Raw genomic sequence first — 21,717 nt, 5'->3', positions numbered from 1 at the left:
ATTCATGTAATTCTGACCTCTTCAAAACACTGGTTTTAGTTTCTCCACCATTGTGCCTTCAGTTGCCTCAGCCTGAAGATTTGGTATTATTTCTGAGTTTCTCTCCTTTCAGATATCCTTTAAAGCCTGTCTACTTGAACTAGCATTTGGCCATTTGCCTAATCCTACCTTGTATGGCTTGGAGTTCAATTTTGCTTCTTAATACTTCTGAGAAGCCACATGGTATATTTATTAGATTACAGACACTAGGGCAAGTATCAGTTGTTGTTGGAGATGTATCTTACTGAGTTTGTTCCATTCCATTTACTGAATACCTTTATCATGAATACAAAGTTTACCTTCTTATGGATGACTAGACTGGTCGTGATACCTTGCCCATTAAAAAAGCCTGGCTATACTTACCTGCCCTAACCAAACTGGTGATGTAAGGTCAACCACTTTACCAGATCATCCTCTGGCCCTTTGAACATTTTGTATTCTTTTAACCTCATTGCCTTAATTTAAAATCCCCACAATCTACAGGCCCAAACTTACTTCAAATTTCTCACTAAGGCAGCTTAATTGCTTTCCACTTTCGGTCTCTACAATGAGTGACTCAATCCTCAGTAAATTAAATCTCCAGGCTATTCCATTTCCCCTTTAGTTTCATTGATCTCCTGAAAGCCCTTAACCGTTTCCTCAATGTAAATTCTCAAATCACAGCCACTCCTCCGCTGTTGACTAATTTTCATCACTTCAAGTTCATCGCTCCCAGACTTCAACATATCTAGTATGGGCATATAATACTGTGCTTACAAGAGCAGCCTGGCATTCTGCAGTGAGTAACTCACCTGCTAACTCCCCAGAGCTTGTCCATTAAATAAATACAGTGCACGAGCAGAAGTGTGACTGAACACTGTACTTGCCTAAAAACGTATGACTCTAATGGCACTTTAGAAGCCTAACAAAATCCAGAACAAGGCAGCCTGCTTAATCAGTACCCTATTGTACAAGGAGGCAATGTTGTAATGGTGATGCAACTGGACTAGTAAGCCAAAGACCCAGACCAGTGCTCTGGGGACACAAGACCGAAGTTCATGATGGCAGACGATGAAATCTGAATTCAATAAGAATCTGGAATTAACCCTTATTAATTGTCATAAATATCCACCTGGTTCACTAATGTCCTTTAGGAAAAGAAATTGGTTGCCCTTACCTGGTCTGGCCTACATGAGGCTCCAGATCCACAGCAATGTGGCTGACTCTTAACATCCTTATGAAATAACCTCACAAGTAACTCAGATGGGTGGGCATAAATGCTGGCCTTGCCAACATCATCCAGATCCCAATAATGAAAATACAAAAATAAACAATGAAGAATAATTCTCACTTAAGCTTTCACTCCCCCCACAACAACACTGTGCATTATGTACAAGCTAAACTACAGCAACTAGTCAAACCTACTCTGACAATAAACCCCAAATCGCTAACCTCCAGCACGCAGAAGGTGATATAGTGAATGTAAGTACCAAGCCAAATCACTTTCAGGCTTTTCCAAACATTTCTTAGTATGGACGCCAAATCTTTGTATCTTACCTGCAATGGTGTCTCCTTTTGGCTAACCAGAATTCTGAGTCACAGTTAAAACAGTGCGATGCCATATGGTCAGGGACCCATCGTGTCACCTGCAATAAATAAATCAACTTGAAAAAAAATCTTCTAAGATGTACACAAACATCCAATAACCAATATCCATGTCAACCACTGTTAACATATATTAAACTACAGATTTTGGAAAATTTTCTATATTTTGTTAGACTATAACTGTGCTTAAGAACTGAAGACATGACCTGTTAGCAAGAGAGGTTAGCACTGAAAGAAAAACTGACAATTCCTCATCTTTTTGCAAATGAACTGGATTGGTTTTTTTGGACCAACACATACCCATCTATACTTGATTTTGTTGCCTTTCCTGGAAACTTATGCCACACAATTATTACAGATGTATTTAGATTTTCCTAAGCTTAATCTTGAATTTTTGTAAACAATTTCAGTAAGTAATGATCGTTACTTGGAATTGGAGAGTTCCGAATCTCAGACTGCTCCTCGTCAGGGGAATATTGTGGAGGAAGCACTAGTGGGAAACTGGGAGAGAGTTAGTGCAAGGTATCAGAGGAAAGGGAAGATTAGGTATAGGGAGCAGGCAATGGAGAGTGGAAGGAAAGTGTGGGGTAATTTAAGGAATAGAAACATGAATGCCCTGTGATCAGTCTCATCTGTGCCACCATTCAGGGAGATCATAGCTGATGTACCTCAACTCCATTTTCCCACATGATCCCTTTATTCTCTTAGCAACCAAAAATCTATCACTGTCTTGAAAAATCTCAACAACTATGCATCGACAACTTTCTGGGTGAGAGAATTTTAAAAATTTGCAATCTGCCTCAGTTTCTAACAGATGACCCTTTATTCTGAGATCGCGATCTGTACTCCTCACAGTCTAAACAGGGTAAACTTTGCTTATATTTACCTTGTAAAGTATTGTATAAGCAAATGGCTCTGATACAGTTCCAGTTACTTACAATACGATGATGTTACAGATTATTTTGGGAAAAATTTCGGCATCCAAAGGAATTCCACACTGGCCTTGATAGGGAGCAAATATATTCTGTTCAGCTCCTGAGGGTCTCAGTAATTATGCTGACTTGTAAATGTAGTTGACCCTTTTGCTATTAAAAGGAGACCTAAACTGTACAAAATGCTCCATGTGTGATTTTATGAAGATCCTAGATAACTCAAGTAAGGCCTTTCCTTTATATCAAAATCTTTTATTTTAAAGTCAAACATATCACATGCTTTCCAATCTGTACATTGACTGCACATTGATAATTCATACAAGGAAAACCCCATTGCTCTGAATACTTTATTTATTATTTAAATATTACCATTTTTCTTTTTTCTCCCCCAAAGGCTGATACCTTCACAATTCCCTCTACTAAATAGCGTCTGCCTTGTCTCATTTAATCGATGTTTATTTCTCTGCAGCTGCCTTGCATAGAATTACATAGGATATATGGCATAGTAACCAGCCACTCGGCACAACTAGTCTGGTGTGCCACAAGCTCCTCTCATCATCTCATAAATCTATCAGCACAGCCATCTTTTCAGTTCGCCTTCATATACTTGCCTAATTTCCCTTAAGTGCATCCTCTAAGTCTGTTTCAACATGTGTTTACTCTACTAAAACACAAGTACAGTAGACCATTCAGCCACTTGAGCCTCTTGCACCAAGGAGACCATGGTTTTCACAATGTAAAGACGTCTCTGAAGTGATCTCTCAGCCTTCTTTTTCCAAGAGAGAAGAAAACCATCCTGTTTATACTCAGGCATTTCTGGTATCATCCTCAAATGTTCTTCACACTCTCTCCCCTACCTCTATATCCTTTGTTTTAAGGCAAGTAGAACTGCATACAGTTCTCCAACTGTCATCTCAACAAGATGTGACACAGATTTATCTTTCCTACTTTTTAATTCTGCCTGTGTAGAAATAAAATCTAGCTCTTTGTTTGCTTTTGTTTATAACATTGCTAACACGATGCAATTTTTTTGTAATTGATATATTTGTACCTCAAGAACCTCCACCTAGACTTGAACCAATAGTGGCACCTTGTATTGCCCACCCAAAACGTGCATCATTACATTTCACTACTAATAATTTGCCAATTATATACCCACTCTGGAATTTACTCATGTCTTCCTTAACCAACTGGAGTCCTCCTCAGGATTGTGCAACTCCCACCCAGTTTGATATCACCCATAAATTAGACAGCCGGCCTTGATCTCTACAAGGAGCCCAAGGAGGCTGGTGGCAAGACCAGGAGTAAGCAGACTAAGGCAGCCAGTGAGAATGACAGCAGGCAGCCTGAGGCAACAACAGGAGCAGGAACAGTCTGCAAGGTGACAAGAGCAGACAGCCCAGGGCAGGAGTGAGGTTCAGCCCATGTAAGGAGTGTGAGCCCCAATGGCCAGGCCCTTATGGACTGTGGTGTTGAACTGTTAACTCTGTTACTACTTTTTAGAAAAAAGGACTGTCATGTTCAACTTTTTAAACTTAAGTTTCTTCATTTTCCTGCTGTGTCCCAAGATTCTGTACCTTGGTACCCAAGAATGGTGCCATAAGTAGTGACTTGCAAAGTTATAATTTATTCTGTGTGACAATAAGCTTAAATCAGAAGATACAACACTAGAGATTCACACAAGGACCCTACAGAACTCATAACATGAGCACTTAAGTGGGAACTGCACAAAATCTAAGGACAGACTGGCTTTGGACAGTTCCTTGTACTCACTTGGGTACTTACCCAAAATAAATTATATCCTATTTCAATATCTGGCTAACTACATAACGCCCTTCCACTGACCATCCAACCAATTTCTGACCAGACTCGATTATACCCCAACTCAACTGCCTTGTCTTGATATCCACGAACCACCAGGCCACTCTCCTTAACTGAACACAACCAACCATTAACCAACCTGCTCACTCTCCAACCCACTTATTTGCCTCACCAACCTATCGATTCACTCCCTCACTAATATTAAGACCGGACTTTAAAACAGTTCATCAGTTAGTGTTGTAGGAAGGGAGCAAATGCAAATTTCATAAGACTCCTCCAACACTGCACACTTCCATGAAAGTTGGGCTGAAAGATAGTGGAAGAAATGTGCAGTAGTGTTGAGTAGGGAGAATTTTCCAATGGCAGCAGCAATCTCACCCTCAATACTGCTGCTAGAAAGATCCTGCCAATGTATTTTTAATTCCAAATCACTCAACTAAATTGTGAATAGTAATAGTCCCAAGCTTTGTTGAACATTATTGCCCATCTTCTGCCACTGTTGAATAACTATCCTTCATTCCCACTCTGTTTTTGTCTTGAATCTAGCTAGCAAGCAATCTATTGCACTATTTGTCTCAATCTTTCAATCTTATTTGTTAATTTATTATGGGACACCTCATTGGCAAGCCTTTTGAAAATTCATATTATTACATCTACTATTACCACTGTGTACTCTCTGTTATGTCTTCAAAAAACTCAAGTTGGTCAAATAAGATGGCCATTTTGAAATCCATGTTAACTATTGATGACATTCAATGCTCTCTAAAAGACCATAAGACATAGGACCTGAAATAGATGATCCAGCCCATCATGTCTGCTCCACCAATCAATGAGATCTTGGCTGATCTGAAAATCCTCAGCTCCATTTTCCAGCCTTTTCCCCATAACTTTAATTCCCTTACTAAGAACATACAAGGCTGAGATAGATTTTAGTGACTCAGTTCAGACAGCTCGCTGCAGTGAAGAATTTCACAGATTCGCTAGCCTCTGATAAAATCATTTTTCAGATGTCTTAAATGAAAGATCCCTTAATCAAATTATGACCACTGGTCCTAGATGCTTTGCACAAGGGGAAGCAATTTTTCCAGATGCACTTTGTCAAGCCCCCTAAGAATATTATATGTTTCAATAGGTCTCCATTTCTTCTTCTAAATGCCATTTGGTATAAGCCCAAGACTCATCCTGACCTCATTAGAAATTCCCTCCATAACAGGAATTGATCAACTGAATCTTCTCTAGTTTGCCTTCAAATCCAGTACGTTTGCGGAAGCTATTTTACTAAAAATATTCCATTATTTTTCCTATCACTGGTGCTCAGTTTTGCATTCCCCTTAGTCTATCTTCTTTTTTTTATAGATATTTTTATTAGAAATTTGACATTTTTACAAGTTTACAAAAATAAACAAAACTCTCAGATATAAACATTGATATACAATTAGCTCAAATATACAATAGCCAAAATTTGACAAAAAAAAACAAAAACAACAAAAAAAAAACCGAAAAGAAAAAAAAACAAACAAACAAACCTCAACTATCTACTAATCTAACCTACAACTAACCAGGATGTATATTTAAGTCTCTTACATGCTCGGGATGTGTTAGCATCAGATATAATAAAACCCGTATTCGTGCGGGATTCCTCCCCCGAGGGGCCACAGACCAGCCAGGTTTGTAATCTCAATTAAATTAAATAAAAGCCCTTGTTAGGATAGCCGAAATATCTGTATTTATGTAATTCAAAAAGGGCTGCCATATTTTATAAAATAATTCGGTCTTTCGGTGCACCATATTTGTAAGGAAGTCAAGGGGAATACATTCCATAATTAGTCTGTGCCAATTTGAAAGTCCAGGGGGGCCCTCCGCCACCCAGTTCATCAAAATATTTTTCCTTGCACAGAAAGAAAGAATAGAAAATAGTCTCTTCCCGTACGTGTCCAGGGAGGGAAAGTTCGAAAAGCCCAAGAGGAGAGATACGGGGTCCACTTTTATTTCCGTTCCTAAAATTTCTGTCAGGGTACTTGCTACTTTAGTCCAATATCTACGGATCTTATGACAGGTCCATAAGCAATGTACAAGAGTGCCCACCTCTATTTTGCATTTAGGACACATTGGAGATGCTCCTGCCTTAAATTTTGCCAATCGAACCGGTGCTATATGGGCCCTATGAAGTATCTTCAGCTGGATAGCCTGGGTTCTGTTACAAATAGTAATTCTTCTAGCATTTTCCCAGATATCATTCCACGTTTCTGTGGAGATTTCTAGTCCCAGATCCTGATCCCATGTTTTAAGCAGATTATCCATATCTCCCGATACTTCATCATGTAGTAAATGATAAATATTACTGACGGAAGATACCCCCACTGGTCGTAGGACACTACATTCTCTATCGGATTTATAAAGACTATCTAATAACGTAGTCTTCTTCTGTATATAATCTCGAATTTGGAAGTATCGAAAGAGGTCTCCATTGGGTAATCCGAATTTCTGACGCAGCTGTCCGAAAGACATCAGGACCCCATCTTTAAATAAATCCCCGAGACATGAGATACCCCTGGATCTCCAGAGTTTAAAAGTGGCATCTGTTAACCCCGGTTGGAATCCCCATGCCCCCACTATTGGTGCATAGGGGGATGTTTTATGTGAATTACCCTCATTTTGCCGCATTATATTCCAAGCCTTGATTGTATTCAGTATTATAGGGTTTTTACAGTGATCTGTAATGATTTTCCTCTTGTCTGAGAATAAAAGGTTAATAAGTGGGTATTTTACTTGAGAAGCCTCGATGTCCAACCAGATTGATTGTGGATCAGACAAGACCCAATCAGCTATGTAACTTAATAGGGAACTTAATTGATATTTCCTAAAATCTGGGAAGTCCAATCCACCCCTTGCCTGTGGAAGCTGTAGCTTCTTCAGCTTAATGAGGGGCCGCCTATGATTCCAGATAAAGGAACTCAGCCAGCCGTATAATTTACATAAAGCCGTCCTCGGCAGCATCACCGGAAGCATTCTCATAGGATATAGGAGACGGGGCAGGATATTCATTTTGATTAATGCTATTCTACCCAACCAGGAAATTGGCAGGTCTCCCCATCGCTGGAGGTCCTGCCTTATCCTTTCCAATAAATACACAAAATTAGCCTTATACAACTGACCAAATACTGGAGTAATAAAAATGCCTAAATATAAGAAACCCTCCAGGGACCAGCGAAAGGGAAAAAGGGAACCGTCCGCTAAGCGGGGTATCACAGCAAGGCCACCCATTGGCATAGCCTCCGATTTTGAAAAATTAAATTTATAGCCTGAGAATGCACTAAATGTATTAATAACTTGGATTAAGCGAGGTATGGACATCAAAGGGTTACTGAGGAATAGAAGAACATCATCTGCATAAAGGGTAATTTTATGTTTACCTGTACCAATCCTTGGGGCCACTATATTAGGATCAGCTCGTATAGCTTCTGCTAGTGGTTCAATTATTAACGTGAATAACAATGGCGAGAGGGGACATCCCTGACGGCAGCCCCTACCCACACTGAAGCTATCCGAGCCTAATCCATTGGTAACCACAACTGCTTTGGGATCACTATACAATGTTGAGATCCATTTGGTAAACACCTGTCCAACGCCAAACCTCTCCAATGTGTAAAACAAATATGACCATTCGACCCTATCAAATGCCTTTTCCGCGTCTAATGAAACCACTACTCCTGGTATCTTTCCCAGATGACAAGCTTGAATCATATTCAGAGCCCTTCTAACATTATTGGATGATCTACGGCCCTTAATAAACCCCGTCTGATCCTCCTTTATAATATGTGGCAGTATCCTTTCTAGTCTCAGTGCTAACGTTTTAGAGAGGATTTTAAAATCTACATTTAGCAAGGATATTGGTCTGTATGATGTACAATCTTCTGGGTCCTTTCCTTTTTTAAGGATAAGAGAGATATTTGCCTCTTTCAGCGAAGGCGGGAGACAGCCCTGACTATATGCATAGTTATACATGTCCATAAGTGGACCAACCAGTATTTCTGTAAATTCTTTATAGAATTCAGCTTGAAAGCCATCTGGGCCCGGCGCCTTACCATTTTGAAGGTGCCTAATTGCATCAACTATTTCTTGGGGTGTAAGAGGAGCATTTAGGACCGATACTTGTTCCGGAGTTAGGTCTGGAAAAGTCAAATTTTTAAAAAATGACTGCATCCTCTTCATCCTATCTTCACAATCCTGTGATTTATATAACTCAGAATAGAATTCTCTAAAGGTCACATTAATCTTTTTATGATCATGAGTCAAAATACCCGTACTTTCCTTGATAGACATAATAGTCTGAGGGGCCTTTTTTTTCTTTGCAAGAAATGCTAGGTATCTACCCGGTTTGTCGCCATATTCATATAACCTTTGCTTTGCAAATAATATTTCCCTCTTAGCCGTTTGAGTAAGTGTAGTGTTTAGAGCTGTCCTAAGAGCTGTAATCCTTTGCAGTTTAATAATAGAAGGTCTATCAGTGTATGCTGTTTCAGCCGCTTTTAAGCGGGCTTCAAGCAGACGCTGTTGTTCTCCCTTTAATTTCTTCTGGGTCGCTGAGTAGGAGATGATCAAGCCTCGCGTGTATGCTTTGATGGTCTCCCACATCATTGACGGGTTGCTAGCTGTACCTGAATTAATTTCTAAAAAAGTTTTAAATTCTTGAGAGAAGTACTTTACAAATTTACTATCTTTCATTAAGAAGGGGTCCATACGCCAATGCCGAGGGGATGTCCCACTGTTCCTCGCCTTAGTTTCCATATATACAGCAGCGTGGTCAGAAATTGCTATATTACCTATTTTACAGGATGATATGGAATTTAAAAAAATCGAGGGGGCAAAAAACATATCAATTCTGGTATGACATTTATGTGGATTAGAGTAGAAAGAAAAATCTCTACCCTGTGGATGAAGACATCTCCATACATCTACTAATCCTAATTCTTTGTTCAGATCCATCAATTGTCTAGATCTGGGAGATACTCCTGCAGTACTCTTGGGAATCCTATCTATTTCCGGATCCATAATACAATTAAAGTCTCCCCCTATAATTATATGACGGGCATCAAAAGCCATCAATTTTGAAAAGGTTTCCGTTATAAATTTAAAGGGGTGTGCCGGGGGGCAGTACAAATTTAAAATCCCATATTCCTCTCCATTTATGAGGGCTTTAATCAAGATATATCGTCCAGATTCGTCTTTTATCTGCTTTAGGATTTTGAAAGGGAAATTCTTCCGAACAAGAATAACAACTCCCCTGCTTTTTGAGTTAAAAGATGAAAAAAAGGCCTGATCAATTCCGCCCTGTCGTAATTTCAAGTGTTCTTTATCTGACAGGTGTGTCTCCTGTAGGAGAGCTATATCAACTCTTTCCTTCTTAAGATTTGATAATATTTTCTTCCTTTTAAGTGGCGAATTACTCCCCTTGACATTCCAGGTGCACCACTTAACCGACTGATCAATCATAATCCTCTGGGCCAATCCGAGACCCCTCGGGAGGGGGAACCCTATCCAGAACATCCCGAGCGTGGAACATGTAAAATTTACAAAAATAAAGCCTCTTTAATACACCCACAACAATACAGTAAAAAACTATTTCTAAATAAAAAAAATATAAAACGTATCTAAGTGGAGACTTTCCCCCTTGTTCCCAGGGGGCGTCACTTCCTCTCCAAAAGTCCCTCATATCCTCTCCCAACCAATGCCCCACCCTTGACCCAGGCACTCCTCAATAAAATGAGGAGAATTCAAATATAGTACAAAGCTAGAGTTAACAGTGAGCACCCCACCCCCACCCATACCAACACCTGGGTATATTTGGTAATGTTAATACCATATATAAACATATAACTATAAAATTACCACTTCAACAAATAATAATTAAATATGATAATACAAAATAACGAAGGGAAAAACAACCCCGCTCCTAAAGACAGAGGTAAGATCGAATAAGGTAACCACCTCCCCCCACCAACATTAACCAAATCCCCCAGCTTACCACACATATACATACATCCCTCATATATACATAAAATAACAGAAAACAACTCCAAGGGGGGGGGGGGGGGGGGGGAGAAAATCAAATCCCTCTCCCCACCCGCCATGATAATATTACGCAGTAAGGTAAGAAAAAAAAAGGGAGGGGATATAAACCAAAGCTGTGGGGGGGGGGAAAGCGGACCAACATCCATTATGTCCTACAGTTTATCTAAGAGAGTCCAAGAATTCCTTAGCCTTTTCTGGTGATCCAAAGTTATATACGGATCCTTCATGGTTAAAGCGTAACATCGCTGGGTAGCGTAAGGAGTACTGAACATTTAAGTCCCTTAAACGCTTCTTCGCCTCGTCGAATGCCTTCCTCTTTCGAACCAGAGCCGGGGAAAAGTCCTGAAATAGCATGATCTTGGATCCTTTGTAGATCATAACTTGGGGGTCTTTTCCGAGATTTCTAGAGGCTTCTAGGAGTATCTGCCTCTCCCTGTAGCTCTGCAGCCGGAACAGGACCGGGCGTGGGCGCTGGTTCGAGCCGGGCCCGCGTATTGCGACCCGGTAGGCCCATTCCACCCTTACCTGGCCTGATCCAGCTTGCAGATTTAAAAGTTGTGGCAGCCACTGCTCCAGGAATGCTGTAAGCTGGCCTTCCTCTTCCCGTTCGGGAAGGCCCAGCAAACGAATATTTTTTCGGCGACCTCGATTATCGAGGTCGTCAATATGATTTTCCAAGGTCCGGACTCGCTGCTCGAGAGTCCGGACCTGATCCACGGCCGATTGAGCGGTTGTCTCGGAGGTCGCGGCCTTTAGCTCCGCCCCTCCAACTCGGCGTTGAATTTCTTCAATCTCACGGTCGTGCTTCTGCAGCGCGGCCGAGAGCGACTCCCAACGGTTTCTGGATTCGACGATAAAAGCATCGATCTTCGAGTCAAGCTTGGAAAGCATTTCTGCAAGACTTGCTACTGTAGGTAAGTCCCCTGGGGCGGCTGTGGATGCCTCTGCTGCAGCTGGAGAGTGTGGGGGAGGGGTTCCTGCTTGCTGAGAGCTGCGGGCTCCCTTCCCTTTAGTCATTTTAACTTAGGATTAAGTTGTTTAAATATATTACACAACTAATTGAGTTACTAAACTATTATAAATGATTTATAAATGATTTGGTGAGCTTGGTAGGGGGTAGGTGACCCACTGTGCCCAAGTCTTGGGAGGAGCACTATAGACTCAGTCTTACTGGGTCGCCGCCATCTTGGATCCCCAGTCTATCTTCTTATACAATTTTGTATAGTCAATAAACTTGGAGCCATTACATTTTGTTGACTCATCCAAATAATTTATAAAACCACAAACAGTTGAAGCTCAACCACTGATTTGTTTGATGTGCTCCTTGTAATAGTTTACTAACCCAAAAAAGAACTCATCTACTTCTACATTTGTTTTCTGTCCACTAACTAATCTTCAATTGTGTTAAGATAACCTCAATCTCATGGTGGTACAGGGAAACGCAAGGCAGGTAAACAAGAGAAACAGAGAATGTGCTTCCTTTACAGCAGGATAGCGGATGACAGAGGGGCTTTTGTTGAAGTCCAAGGCACTGAATAATTCACATCTGCGCAATATAACTCAAAATGAAAAAGAAATGCAAATTCTTCACAAAGGTTTAAAAGAATGGCTTCCTGACTGGAGTTCTCCATTTTGTGGTTCTGTTGTACAAAGAATGACAAACAACCTATGCTCTTACCTCAGTCTCCTTCCTATCCACAGGCTCCCAACTTGCTTCTGAGCGCTGCTCGTCACTGTGAACGGACAGAGATTCCTCAATATCACTGTCATCTGACTCTCTCAAGCAGGTCTGCAAATCAGAGTTGTTGAAACATTTACCATATAACAGCACATATTATCAGTAACAAAAGGTGGTGAACTAAATCCATAACGCCTACACTGTACCAAACCCTACCATTCATACCATATACATTAAACCCCATACTGTTTCTATACACACGCACACAGAAAATCAGATAACTTTAACAACACAAACTACCAAATCCACATTAGTTATGTTTCATGCTGCAGCAAGTTCCACACTGTGGACACCACAGATTCATTTTGTTTACAAAGTTATGGACACAGATTAAAGGTTTTTGGTAAATTAGAAATTCTGCTACCTGACCCATTTACCTATGTTGGGGATTGTTCAGGAAGTGTACCCAAACCAGAAGAGATTTCTGCTAAAGTGAGGGACATTACCAGAGTAAGAGCAAGAAAAACAAAAGTCTGTGGGAAAATTGCAGAGACGATTTTAAAAGGGCACAAGCACTCTGAAGAGTTCATTGTGCACTTAAGGGCACAAACTAACCTCTAGAGGTCAGCACCTAGAAGTCAGGTCAGAGAGCAGGATCCTGATTGCAATCCCCCTCAAATGAAAAAAAAATCAAATTTTTAGAGTGATATCACAACAACCTTGGAAGAAATGCAAGAAAATCACTGGAGAATCTAACATAATTTTCCTGCAGTGAGAGTGACTTAAGAGTACTTGAACTCCAAGTTGAAATTATAGACTTTGGATCAGAATTTTACCTAATTTTCATGAAGGGATGCTATATTTGGCCAGAGAGAAAGCTATAAGCAGACACATTACGAGAGGAGGCAGAACAATAGAAAGTGTCCTGCTCTTCAGGGGTCCCATATTTACACACACACACACACTTGATTTTAAGTAGCTATTTAGTATAGATAATTGGACGTGATACCCATTGTTATATGGAAAATAGTTTAATCCTACTCTATATATAGTTAGGTTACAATGAGCAAACTGTAGCTTAATGTTTCTGGATTACAACTTTATCTCTCGCACTAAATGTTGAACAGAATACGGAGAAGACTACTTCTAACTGACAGTTAAAGGAATCGACTAACAATGTTCTTATAGGAGAAAGAAAAGGAAAAGAAAGAAAATTGCATTTGCACACTAAAACATGGAGCATTACACCCAAGAAACAGACTGCAAAATCCACTGGCACTGAACTCCATTCCAAGTGTTATAAAATGGAAGTGTAGGCTTCTCAATTGTTCAGTGATAGAAGTCCCAACTTGCTGTCGCGCCAAGCCAAATAGGTTAGAAAGCCCTTAGTCTGTGTTTGATTACCAGATCACAATTAGCTGTCACTGTATGTCACTTCAGTAACTTAGAACAGGAAGAGAAAAATATTCAGGCCATAGCTCACTGTTAACAGTGACAATGATGCATGGGTGTGACTCAAATTACATCTCTTTATGAGTGTGATTTATTAACTCCTACTGATCTCTTGGGGTTTGGACAGTCAGTCAATCACACCTCTGCTAGCTATCTCAGTGAGCCATTTACTGATCTCATAATCATACTCAGAGCATCTCTAGCAATGACTTTCCCATAACCTTACAATTACATGTCTTTGGCCTTTATTCCCTTTCCACATTCTGTTTCTTAGCAATATCTTTAAATAGTATGCCTTGATGCTGTTTATCTACATTGATGAGATCTGATCCATCGATCTATCATTTTACTTATTTATTCTTAGAGGTATTAAACATCTGTGCAAAATGCTGTCTTGAACAAGTCACTGCTGACTCCAACGTAATCGTGAGAATAGTTAACATCTGTTGCCTGTATTCCAAATTGCAACAGCCCCATTTACTCATAACCTGCTCATAGCCTTAGCCTGGGCATCTGGATTACTAGTCAGGTGACAGTACAGCTCCAACACAGTCTCTACAACATTAATTGCAATACAAGAATAAACATAACTTACTCCACTTATACAGGGCATTTGTGGGGCCACGTCTGGAATGCTGTGTGCAGTTTGATCTCTATAGCCAAGGAAGGGTATACCTTCCCCTGACAGAGTGCAACAATGGTTCGATGGACTAGTACCTGCAATGTAGGATTGTCTTAAGTGGGCCAATGAGTAGAATAAGCTTGCATTCCCTGGAGTTTAAACGAATGACAGATAATTTAATTGAAACATATAAAAATAAGGGGTTTGGCAGATCAAATGGTGAGAAAATCTTTGGCCTGGCTAGGATATCTAGAACATGGGTCAGATTCCTAGAATAAGGGGCTGGCTATTTGGTTATGAAATGACACGTCTCTTTACTCAAAGGGTTCTGAAGCTTCAGCCTAGAGCTGTGCATGCTCAATCACCGAGTTTAATCAATAACTTTGGTATGAGGAGTTTAAGGGATAGGGAAGGTGGATTTGAGATACATATTAGCTTCAATCTGGTTGAGTAGCAGAAATGGTCAAAGTCTACTTCAGCTTATTCATGTTACAGCCTTGATTCAATATGCCTCTGAACTGGCCATGTTTATGGATTCTCTTCATCCTGATATCGGTACCTATCCCTTCAACCACATTATGACCACACTTTGAAATTCCCTTTCTAAACTCTCTTGACTTAATACCTCCCATCCAGTTTCTTAAAAAAAAGCTTTGGGATAAACAAGGTTAGACATGACTGAGGTGCTCTCAAAAATAAGTGGGTTTGAAACATGTCCAACCTTACATTGGAAGAATCTGACAAATATGTAATGTAAAGCTATTAACTTGGAAAAGCATTTCAGCAGAAGTCAAAAAATTTAGTTGAGATAAAGAGAAATGGGGTAAAGTTGCTGAACTTTTCAGATAATAATTAATATTGGCATTTTTTACCTTAAGTGTCAGACATCAGCCATGGGAACCAGTGTGGGAACCCTTGCCCAAGGTAAAGGGGTCTAAATTTAAGTGCGAGGCCAGAAATTTCAGCATGCAAGTCAAGGTGAGACTTCAGGGACTGCTGTATTATTACAGTTGCTGCCTTTTGGACCTCTATAATGCAAAAGATCCCACAGCACTTTTAAAAAAGGGATCAGAAGAGTTCTCAGCTTTCTTGCCAGTATTCATCCTTCATCTGACATGGTGAATTTCACATCATGGCCATTTATGAAGCTAGCCTGTGTGCTAATTGCTGTTGTACTTCACTACATTACAGTCACCACACTTCATAGGCAGTGAAGTCTTTGGGACTTTGAGGATTTAAAGTTGTTAAATAAAGGCATGCTCTTTTGTCACCCTGAACAAAAATTGTCATAAGTTGTTAAAAGACTCTCTTCACTTACAAAGTCATCCCCGTAGTCAATATCCAGCTCCACTGGGGATGCACAGTACTGCTGACTGTCTAGTCGCATCTGAAGTTCATGAACCTGTCGACGAAGTAATTCTACCTCCTGCTTGTAAGTTGCCTCAATTTGTCGTAACCTTTGTTGAACAGCATCTACAGGAAATGGTAATCCATCATCATCTACATAGCTTGGTGACATCTCCAAAGTTGTGGGAGCAATCTGTCCAACTGGTTGAAGTTGTCTCCATTGAGAGGAGTGTGTGAAAAAACCACAAGTCTTTACATTTGATCCTAATGAATAAAGGCTGGAATGGGTCTGGTGGGATTGTCGGAGACTTTTAAGTGCTCCTAATTGTTCTTCTTTAAGCAGGTAGTGTCCACTCATGGCAGAACCCACTCTCAGGTGCTTATTATTTAGTCTTTTATAATGACAACCATTCAGTTTGACTTTCCGGTGACTTGTCTCTCCGCTATAGGCAGATTTTACCAAACCCTGTACATTTTCCCAGTTGGAAGCTAATAATGAAAAGTCACTGAACTGACTCTGACAAATGTGTTTTCTGGTAGTCCTCACATTCTCTATTGCTGTCCTCCCAAACTTACATTGTTCTGCTACATTTTGAAGTCCATTTGCAAGCAGGACACCATTCTTCCCAAAATTCAAGTCTTTGGGGAAAGAGAAACCATCTGCTTTAGCCCTGTCCTCAGTCACAGTCTCTGTGGAGCTCTGCATAGTTGAAACTTTCTCCTTGATATTAAGCACATCTGCCACAGAGTGGAGGTAGGGTTGTAAAGCAGGATTGCCCTCATATCCTGATAACTGACTAGTGCCCGAGATGGTCTTTGCAGATGGGTTTGATATAAATGGCTCACCATGACCTGGGAGATTTTCATAAACCCTACATTCTTTTGGTTTATCCAGAGTTACTTCATCCTTTGCAGTAACCTTAAGTGTTTTTTCTTCAGTTTCTTTGTTGGCTATTACATTAATGCTAAGATGATGTAAAGGTTCCTGCTGTTGAGTGTCTTTGGGGTGAGTGAATGGTTTGAGGTTTCTGCAGTACTCTGTCCTTTCATTCGGATTTCTGCTTTCGGCCAATTCTTCCTCCTCTTTAGGGAGAGGAAGGTTATGAAATAGATTTTCTTCTCTAGCTTCCTCTGCTGTTTCTACTGGATGTATTAAGCCAACTACTTCTTGCTCAGGATGTGGTGTTGCAGCCCCACTTTCAGAAACATCAGGTGCATCAGGCACAGCACAGCCATCATGTACAGCCAGCATCGGTATGTTTTTAGGCTCCGGAGTGAGACATCCTTCCTGACAATGTTGGTTTATGTTCGGATCACTGGATGTTCTTGTCAATGGAGTCCCACTGTCACAAGCCAAAGGAAGATTGTCCACAGACCGGGCTTTCGGTAATCTAAAAAGAAACAAAGAGTCAATAGAATTTACACAATAAATGCAAAATTCAAACTAACTTTTTAAATTTTTTAGTGGAATGTGAGCATTGTTCATTGTCCATGGAGTGGTTTACAAGGCCATTCCAGAAGACAATTAAGAGTCAACCACGTTGCTGTGGAGTTTTGTCAAATATAGGCTGGACCAAATAAAGGTGATCCTTCCCTGCAGAATATTGGACATTTTTTTTTAAAGTGACAACCAATGGTAGTTTCATGGTTAAGAGGTTTCAGTTAGAGGTTCAGTTCTAAAGTTATTCATTGAAATCCAGGTTCACAAATTGCCATGGTGGGATTTGAACCTACATCCATGAAAATTCACTGGGTCCTCTGGATTACTAATCCAGTGAAATGACCACTGTTCCATTATCTCCAGGATGATGTTGGTATTTGTGCCAATCTCAGATTTGCCAAGTTTCCAATCCTCAACATGCAGCATTTGCAACAGTTCTAAAGCTTCAACGAAGAGAAGAGGAGACTAGATCTCAGTCACTTCAAGATAGGAGTTTCTAAACAAGAGGTTAAATATGGAGCAAACTAGTCAAATGCTGTGATCAGAACAGAAAGTGAAGCAAGAGGGGATAACAGAAACTGAATTAATTCCCACACTATTAGGGGGAGAGATTTGGGCAGTAAAAGAATGGACAGTCAAAAAATCGTTAAAGTCTATAAGTGACAACAATGTCTGATGCAGGCAGATCCACTGTGTCTGCAGTGGCAATCCAGTCTAATAATGAAGAAATTTCAATATAATATAGGTATATATTTTAATCTGGGCTTTCCAAAATCTTATGTTTGCTCTAAAGATGTCTACTCCATGTCAGATATAGCAAGTTTCTAATGATTTCAAAAGATGGACACAAAATACAGAAAACAAATGCTTGAAATTAAACATCTTGTATGAAATACCTCAAGGTCTTGTTTTTCAATTTCAGCAGAAAAAATTTCTAAAAGTTGTTGATTAGAAATGTTAATTTTCAGGAATAATTTTATTGTTTCAAAGATCTATGTTTTTGCTTCACCTGCACAGAAAAACTTAAATCAGCAGCATTGACCATATACAAGGTGCCTGATTATTGTAATACCTGCTCTTGATTAGAGCACATTCATCTCATTCCACTAATCGGCTCTGTCATTCAAATTCTTATTTCAATCAGGGACAAGTCAACTGCTGACAACGGATTTAGAAACTTCACTGATAAATAAATCTTGCATTTTATAGTAACTTCCACAACCATCTAAGCAACTTTGAGGGAATTAAATATTTTTCAAGTCCAGCCCCTGCTGTAACTTAGGAAATGTCAATTTACACTTAGGAGTGCGACAATTTCTTTTGTTTACATTGATTGAAGGACAAATATTGGTCAGAGCACAGGAAGCAGCACTGTCTGAAGACCTTGTTCTCCCATTTCACACAAAAGATGGGAGGGAAAGGAAGAACACCAGCAGTTTAAAACATGCTTACGATCCAAAGGAACGTGACATGGAGGGAAGAAACCGACTCCCACTATTCACATCATGTCAAAGAAGAATCTGCAGCTTCTAACTTCTTCCTCCACAGCCATCCAATGATTTTTTTTAGTGAATTTAGCTCTTTCCAAATACTTGCTCTCATTACAATTACTTTACGGATTGTTTCACAATAAAATCCCATATCTCATCATAGGATTTCAAGAACAGATGCCTACTGACACTGGACTTGCATGGAGGTTTGCAAGTTATCGATTACTAACAGTGTACGGAGGGTTTTAAAAATCAGCAAAACATAACTAAGAACTTGGGAGGGAAAATATCGTATACAAGAGTAAACCAGTAAGAAATATAAATTTATTGAAAGGCTTCTATAACTATATAAAAATGAAGAGGAGCAAAATGGATTCCTCAGAGGCAGAGAAAGAAATTATAGTGGAGAATAAAAAAAAATGCCAGACACACATTTACCATCTGTCTTCACAATACAAACATAAAAACGCACAGTAAATGGCAGAGGACTAATGATCTAATGAGTGAGAAACAAAGTAGCTTTTACTGGGAAATAAATAAAGTACTGGAAAAATTAATGCAACTAAAAGTTGACAAAGCATCTGGGCTTGATGGCATACATTAATGGTTCCAAAAGAAGTGCCTACACAGCTCGTGAATGCATTGCTGATCTTCCACAATTCTCTAAATTCTGGCATGATTTTGTGGACTTGGAGATATCAGACATATTCAAGAAAAGGAGACAGAGAAAATAAGGAGCTATGGTTATTTAGTTTGACCTAAGTGGTAGGGATAAATGATAAAATCTATTACTGAGATCATGATAGTACAGCACTTCTGAGAACTTTAAATGGTTAGACACACAATATATTAGCATCACTGTTTTAAGAAAGGGCAATAAGTTTCTGAAGGTGTAAGAAGCAAAGTAGATCAGTGGAAATGGTGAATGTCATATGAAGGATTTTCAAAAAACATTCCATAAGGCATGTATGGGGTTACTTATATGGTCACCTCACCAGGGAAGCACACTGGAAATAAAATTTCACCTTTTCTGGAGTTATCACAAAAGCAAAAGATTTTTTAAAAATATGCAGAATTCCCCAATGTGCCTGACTTTCAGCACCAGGTTGACACAGCATGGACCTGGTTTCTCTCCTCAACAAGAATTAGTATTTCTTACAAATAGACACTAGCTACAAGTAAACAATTATTAACAAAAACAGAAATTACTGGAAAAACTCAGCAGGTCTGGCAGCATCTACAGAATGAAACCAGAGTTAACTTTTCAGGTCCAGTGACCCTTCTGAAGGACTCTTGCAGTTTAATTCAGGGCTGTCAAAGTTATTCTTCAGAAACATTCTTTCATGATTAGGAGGTAGAGTTCAGCTTTGTAAGCTATAGTTACATTTGGTCTCTTAAAAGATTTACCTACAACATCAATTGATGCTTCATCCTCTCCCTCTTCCCTACTGGCAGTGAATGCAAATTTTGGTCAATGCTCAACTGTTACTGCTCTCAATTGCCAGGAGAAGCTGAATGCTTCACCGAAACTTGTCTCTTTTCCAAATTAACTGCAATAGTTTTGCAGCAACTCCATCTGTTGAGTATGGAGCAGCTATGGGGGGGTTGACTCTCAAGAGGAACATCATTAGATGGTGAAATGCTGGATAAGAAAGGTGAGACATTAAGGTTATATAGATGACTTGGAGAAGCTGAGGTTATTTTTCTTACAACAAAGATGGCCAAGGGATTTGATAGATGGGTTTAAAGTGCTTGGATAGAGTAAATAAAGAAACTGCTTCCAATAAGTGCAAGGATTGATAACTAGAGAGAACAAATTGAAAGTGATTGGGAAAGAAACCAGCAGCCAATGACAAACATTTTGCACAACTGGTTAGAATATATATCAGGAGAAAGTGAGGATTGCAGATGCTGGAGATCAGGAGCTTAAAAATGTGTTGCTGGAAAAGCACAGCAGGTCAGGCAGCATCCAAGAAGAAGGAGAATCGACGTTAAGCCCTTCACGTCGATTCTCCTTCTCCTTGGATGCTGCCTGACCTGCTGCGCTTTTCCAGCAACACATTTTTAAGCTAGAATATATATCATACCATTTAATGGAGTCTTATATACAGATTCAAAAGTAGCCTTCAAAATGGAATTGGATAAAGACTTGATGGAAAACCAAATGTACAAAAATGGGGATAAAGTAGATGAGTAGAACCAAGTAAATTATTCTTTGAAAGTTTTTAATATGACTTGCTGAGACAGAATGGGGATCTTAAATGCACCACTCCACGAATCCGTTAAAAGTTCACTGGATTACGATCGGTTTCTCAACGCATCCAAATCTTATTAAAAGCTGTTGCATTAATCTGAGTTGTGAAGGCACAATAAATATTAACTGCACTTCAATACAACTGACCAGAATAGTAAACACAGTCTACACACCGGTCCAATGACTTTCCATTTCGTTCCTCTGCTGCTCCACTTCGGGAAAGGCAGAGATCAGCACTGCCAGCTGGTACACATGGGGATGAAATAGGCAGATACACAGCTGTCCACACATGAAGTGCCCGAACGTGACACACTGGGTGTAAAACCTGTCAAAGGAAGTTACAGCTTTTAATCAAAAAAAAATTTTTTAGCACAATTTCTCATCTGTCATTGCATAACAGCAATAAAGATTACCATTGACATAAAAGAATCACCCAGCGTGATTCTAAGTCATGTATACTATCCCTGGCCTACTCTGTGTGAGATAACTCAGAACAAACTTACTTTTAGGATCATAAAAACAAAGAGCTGGAAATACTCAGTGGGTCAAGCAGTATCAGTTCTGATGACAGGGCATCACAACCTAAAATGTAAACTCTGTTTCTCTCCACAGATGCTACCTGACTGACTTAGGCTTGTATTTCAACAGTCCAGTTTAGGGTGGCCTTGACTAGGATTGATTTGAATGGTGCTCACCGTTTCGCCACTGGGGATGTATAGGTAGTTCTGGAAGTTTTTATTCCCAGTTCGCAACAGTGACCAGATTGAGCATGTGCGCTTATAGATGTTGCGTGCCTCTCGCTCTCTGCTATTGTTACAAAGGAATGTTCCATAGAGACATGAATATGTATGTTGCACCAGCTTTACCTATGGAGAAATAAATAGGACAGTGGGCTCAGGTACAAAATTCCAACAATATATTTCAATATTAATAATAAACACTTGACCATATATTATCAACTGAGAAATAAATCTGAAGAATTCAT

The 21,717-nt window shown here is 39.7% G+C and overlaps 1 protein-coding gene across 8 annotated transcripts in view; it reads right to left on the bottom strand.

The window, feature by feature from the left end:
• Positions 1–21,717, bottom strand: part of LOC148141886 (phosphatidylinositol-3,5-bisphosphate 3-phosphatase MTMR4-like) — a 186,230-nt gene that overhangs the window by 50,713 nt on the left and 113,800 nt on the right. For all 8 annotated transcript variants that reach the window (XR_015752364.1, XR_015752365.1, XR_015752367.1 and 5 more), the window contains 5 exons: positions 21,428–21,598; positions 20,906–21,057; positions 15,519–16,938; positions 12,127–12,237; positions 1,576–1,664 (listed from right to left, as the gene is read on the bottom strand). Coding sequence is in view for 4 of the 8 variants with exons in the window: in XM_087977444.1 (XP_087833570.1) it covers positions 1,576–1,664; positions 12,127–12,237; positions 15,519–16,938; positions 20,906–21,057; positions 21,428–21,598 (1,943 nt within the window). In the remaining 4 variants the exon portion in view is untranslated. The remainder of the gene's footprint in view (positions 1–1,575; positions 1,665–12,126; positions 12,238–15,518; positions 16,939–20,905; positions 21,058–21,427; positions 21,599–21,717) is intronic.

The sequence above is a fragment of the Chiloscyllium plagiosum genome, unplaced genomic scaffold (genome assembly GCF_037043375.1).
Source record: "Chiloscyllium plagiosum isolate Xiang-an unplaced genomic scaffold, Cpla_swu_hap1 HiC_scaffold_31, whole genome shotgun sequence".
Classification (NCBI taxonomy): Eukaryota; Metazoa; Chordata; class Chondrichthyes; order Orectolobiformes; family Hemiscylliidae; genus Chiloscyllium; species Chiloscyllium plagiosum.
This window is presented reverse-complemented; position numbering and strand designations above follow the sequence as displayed.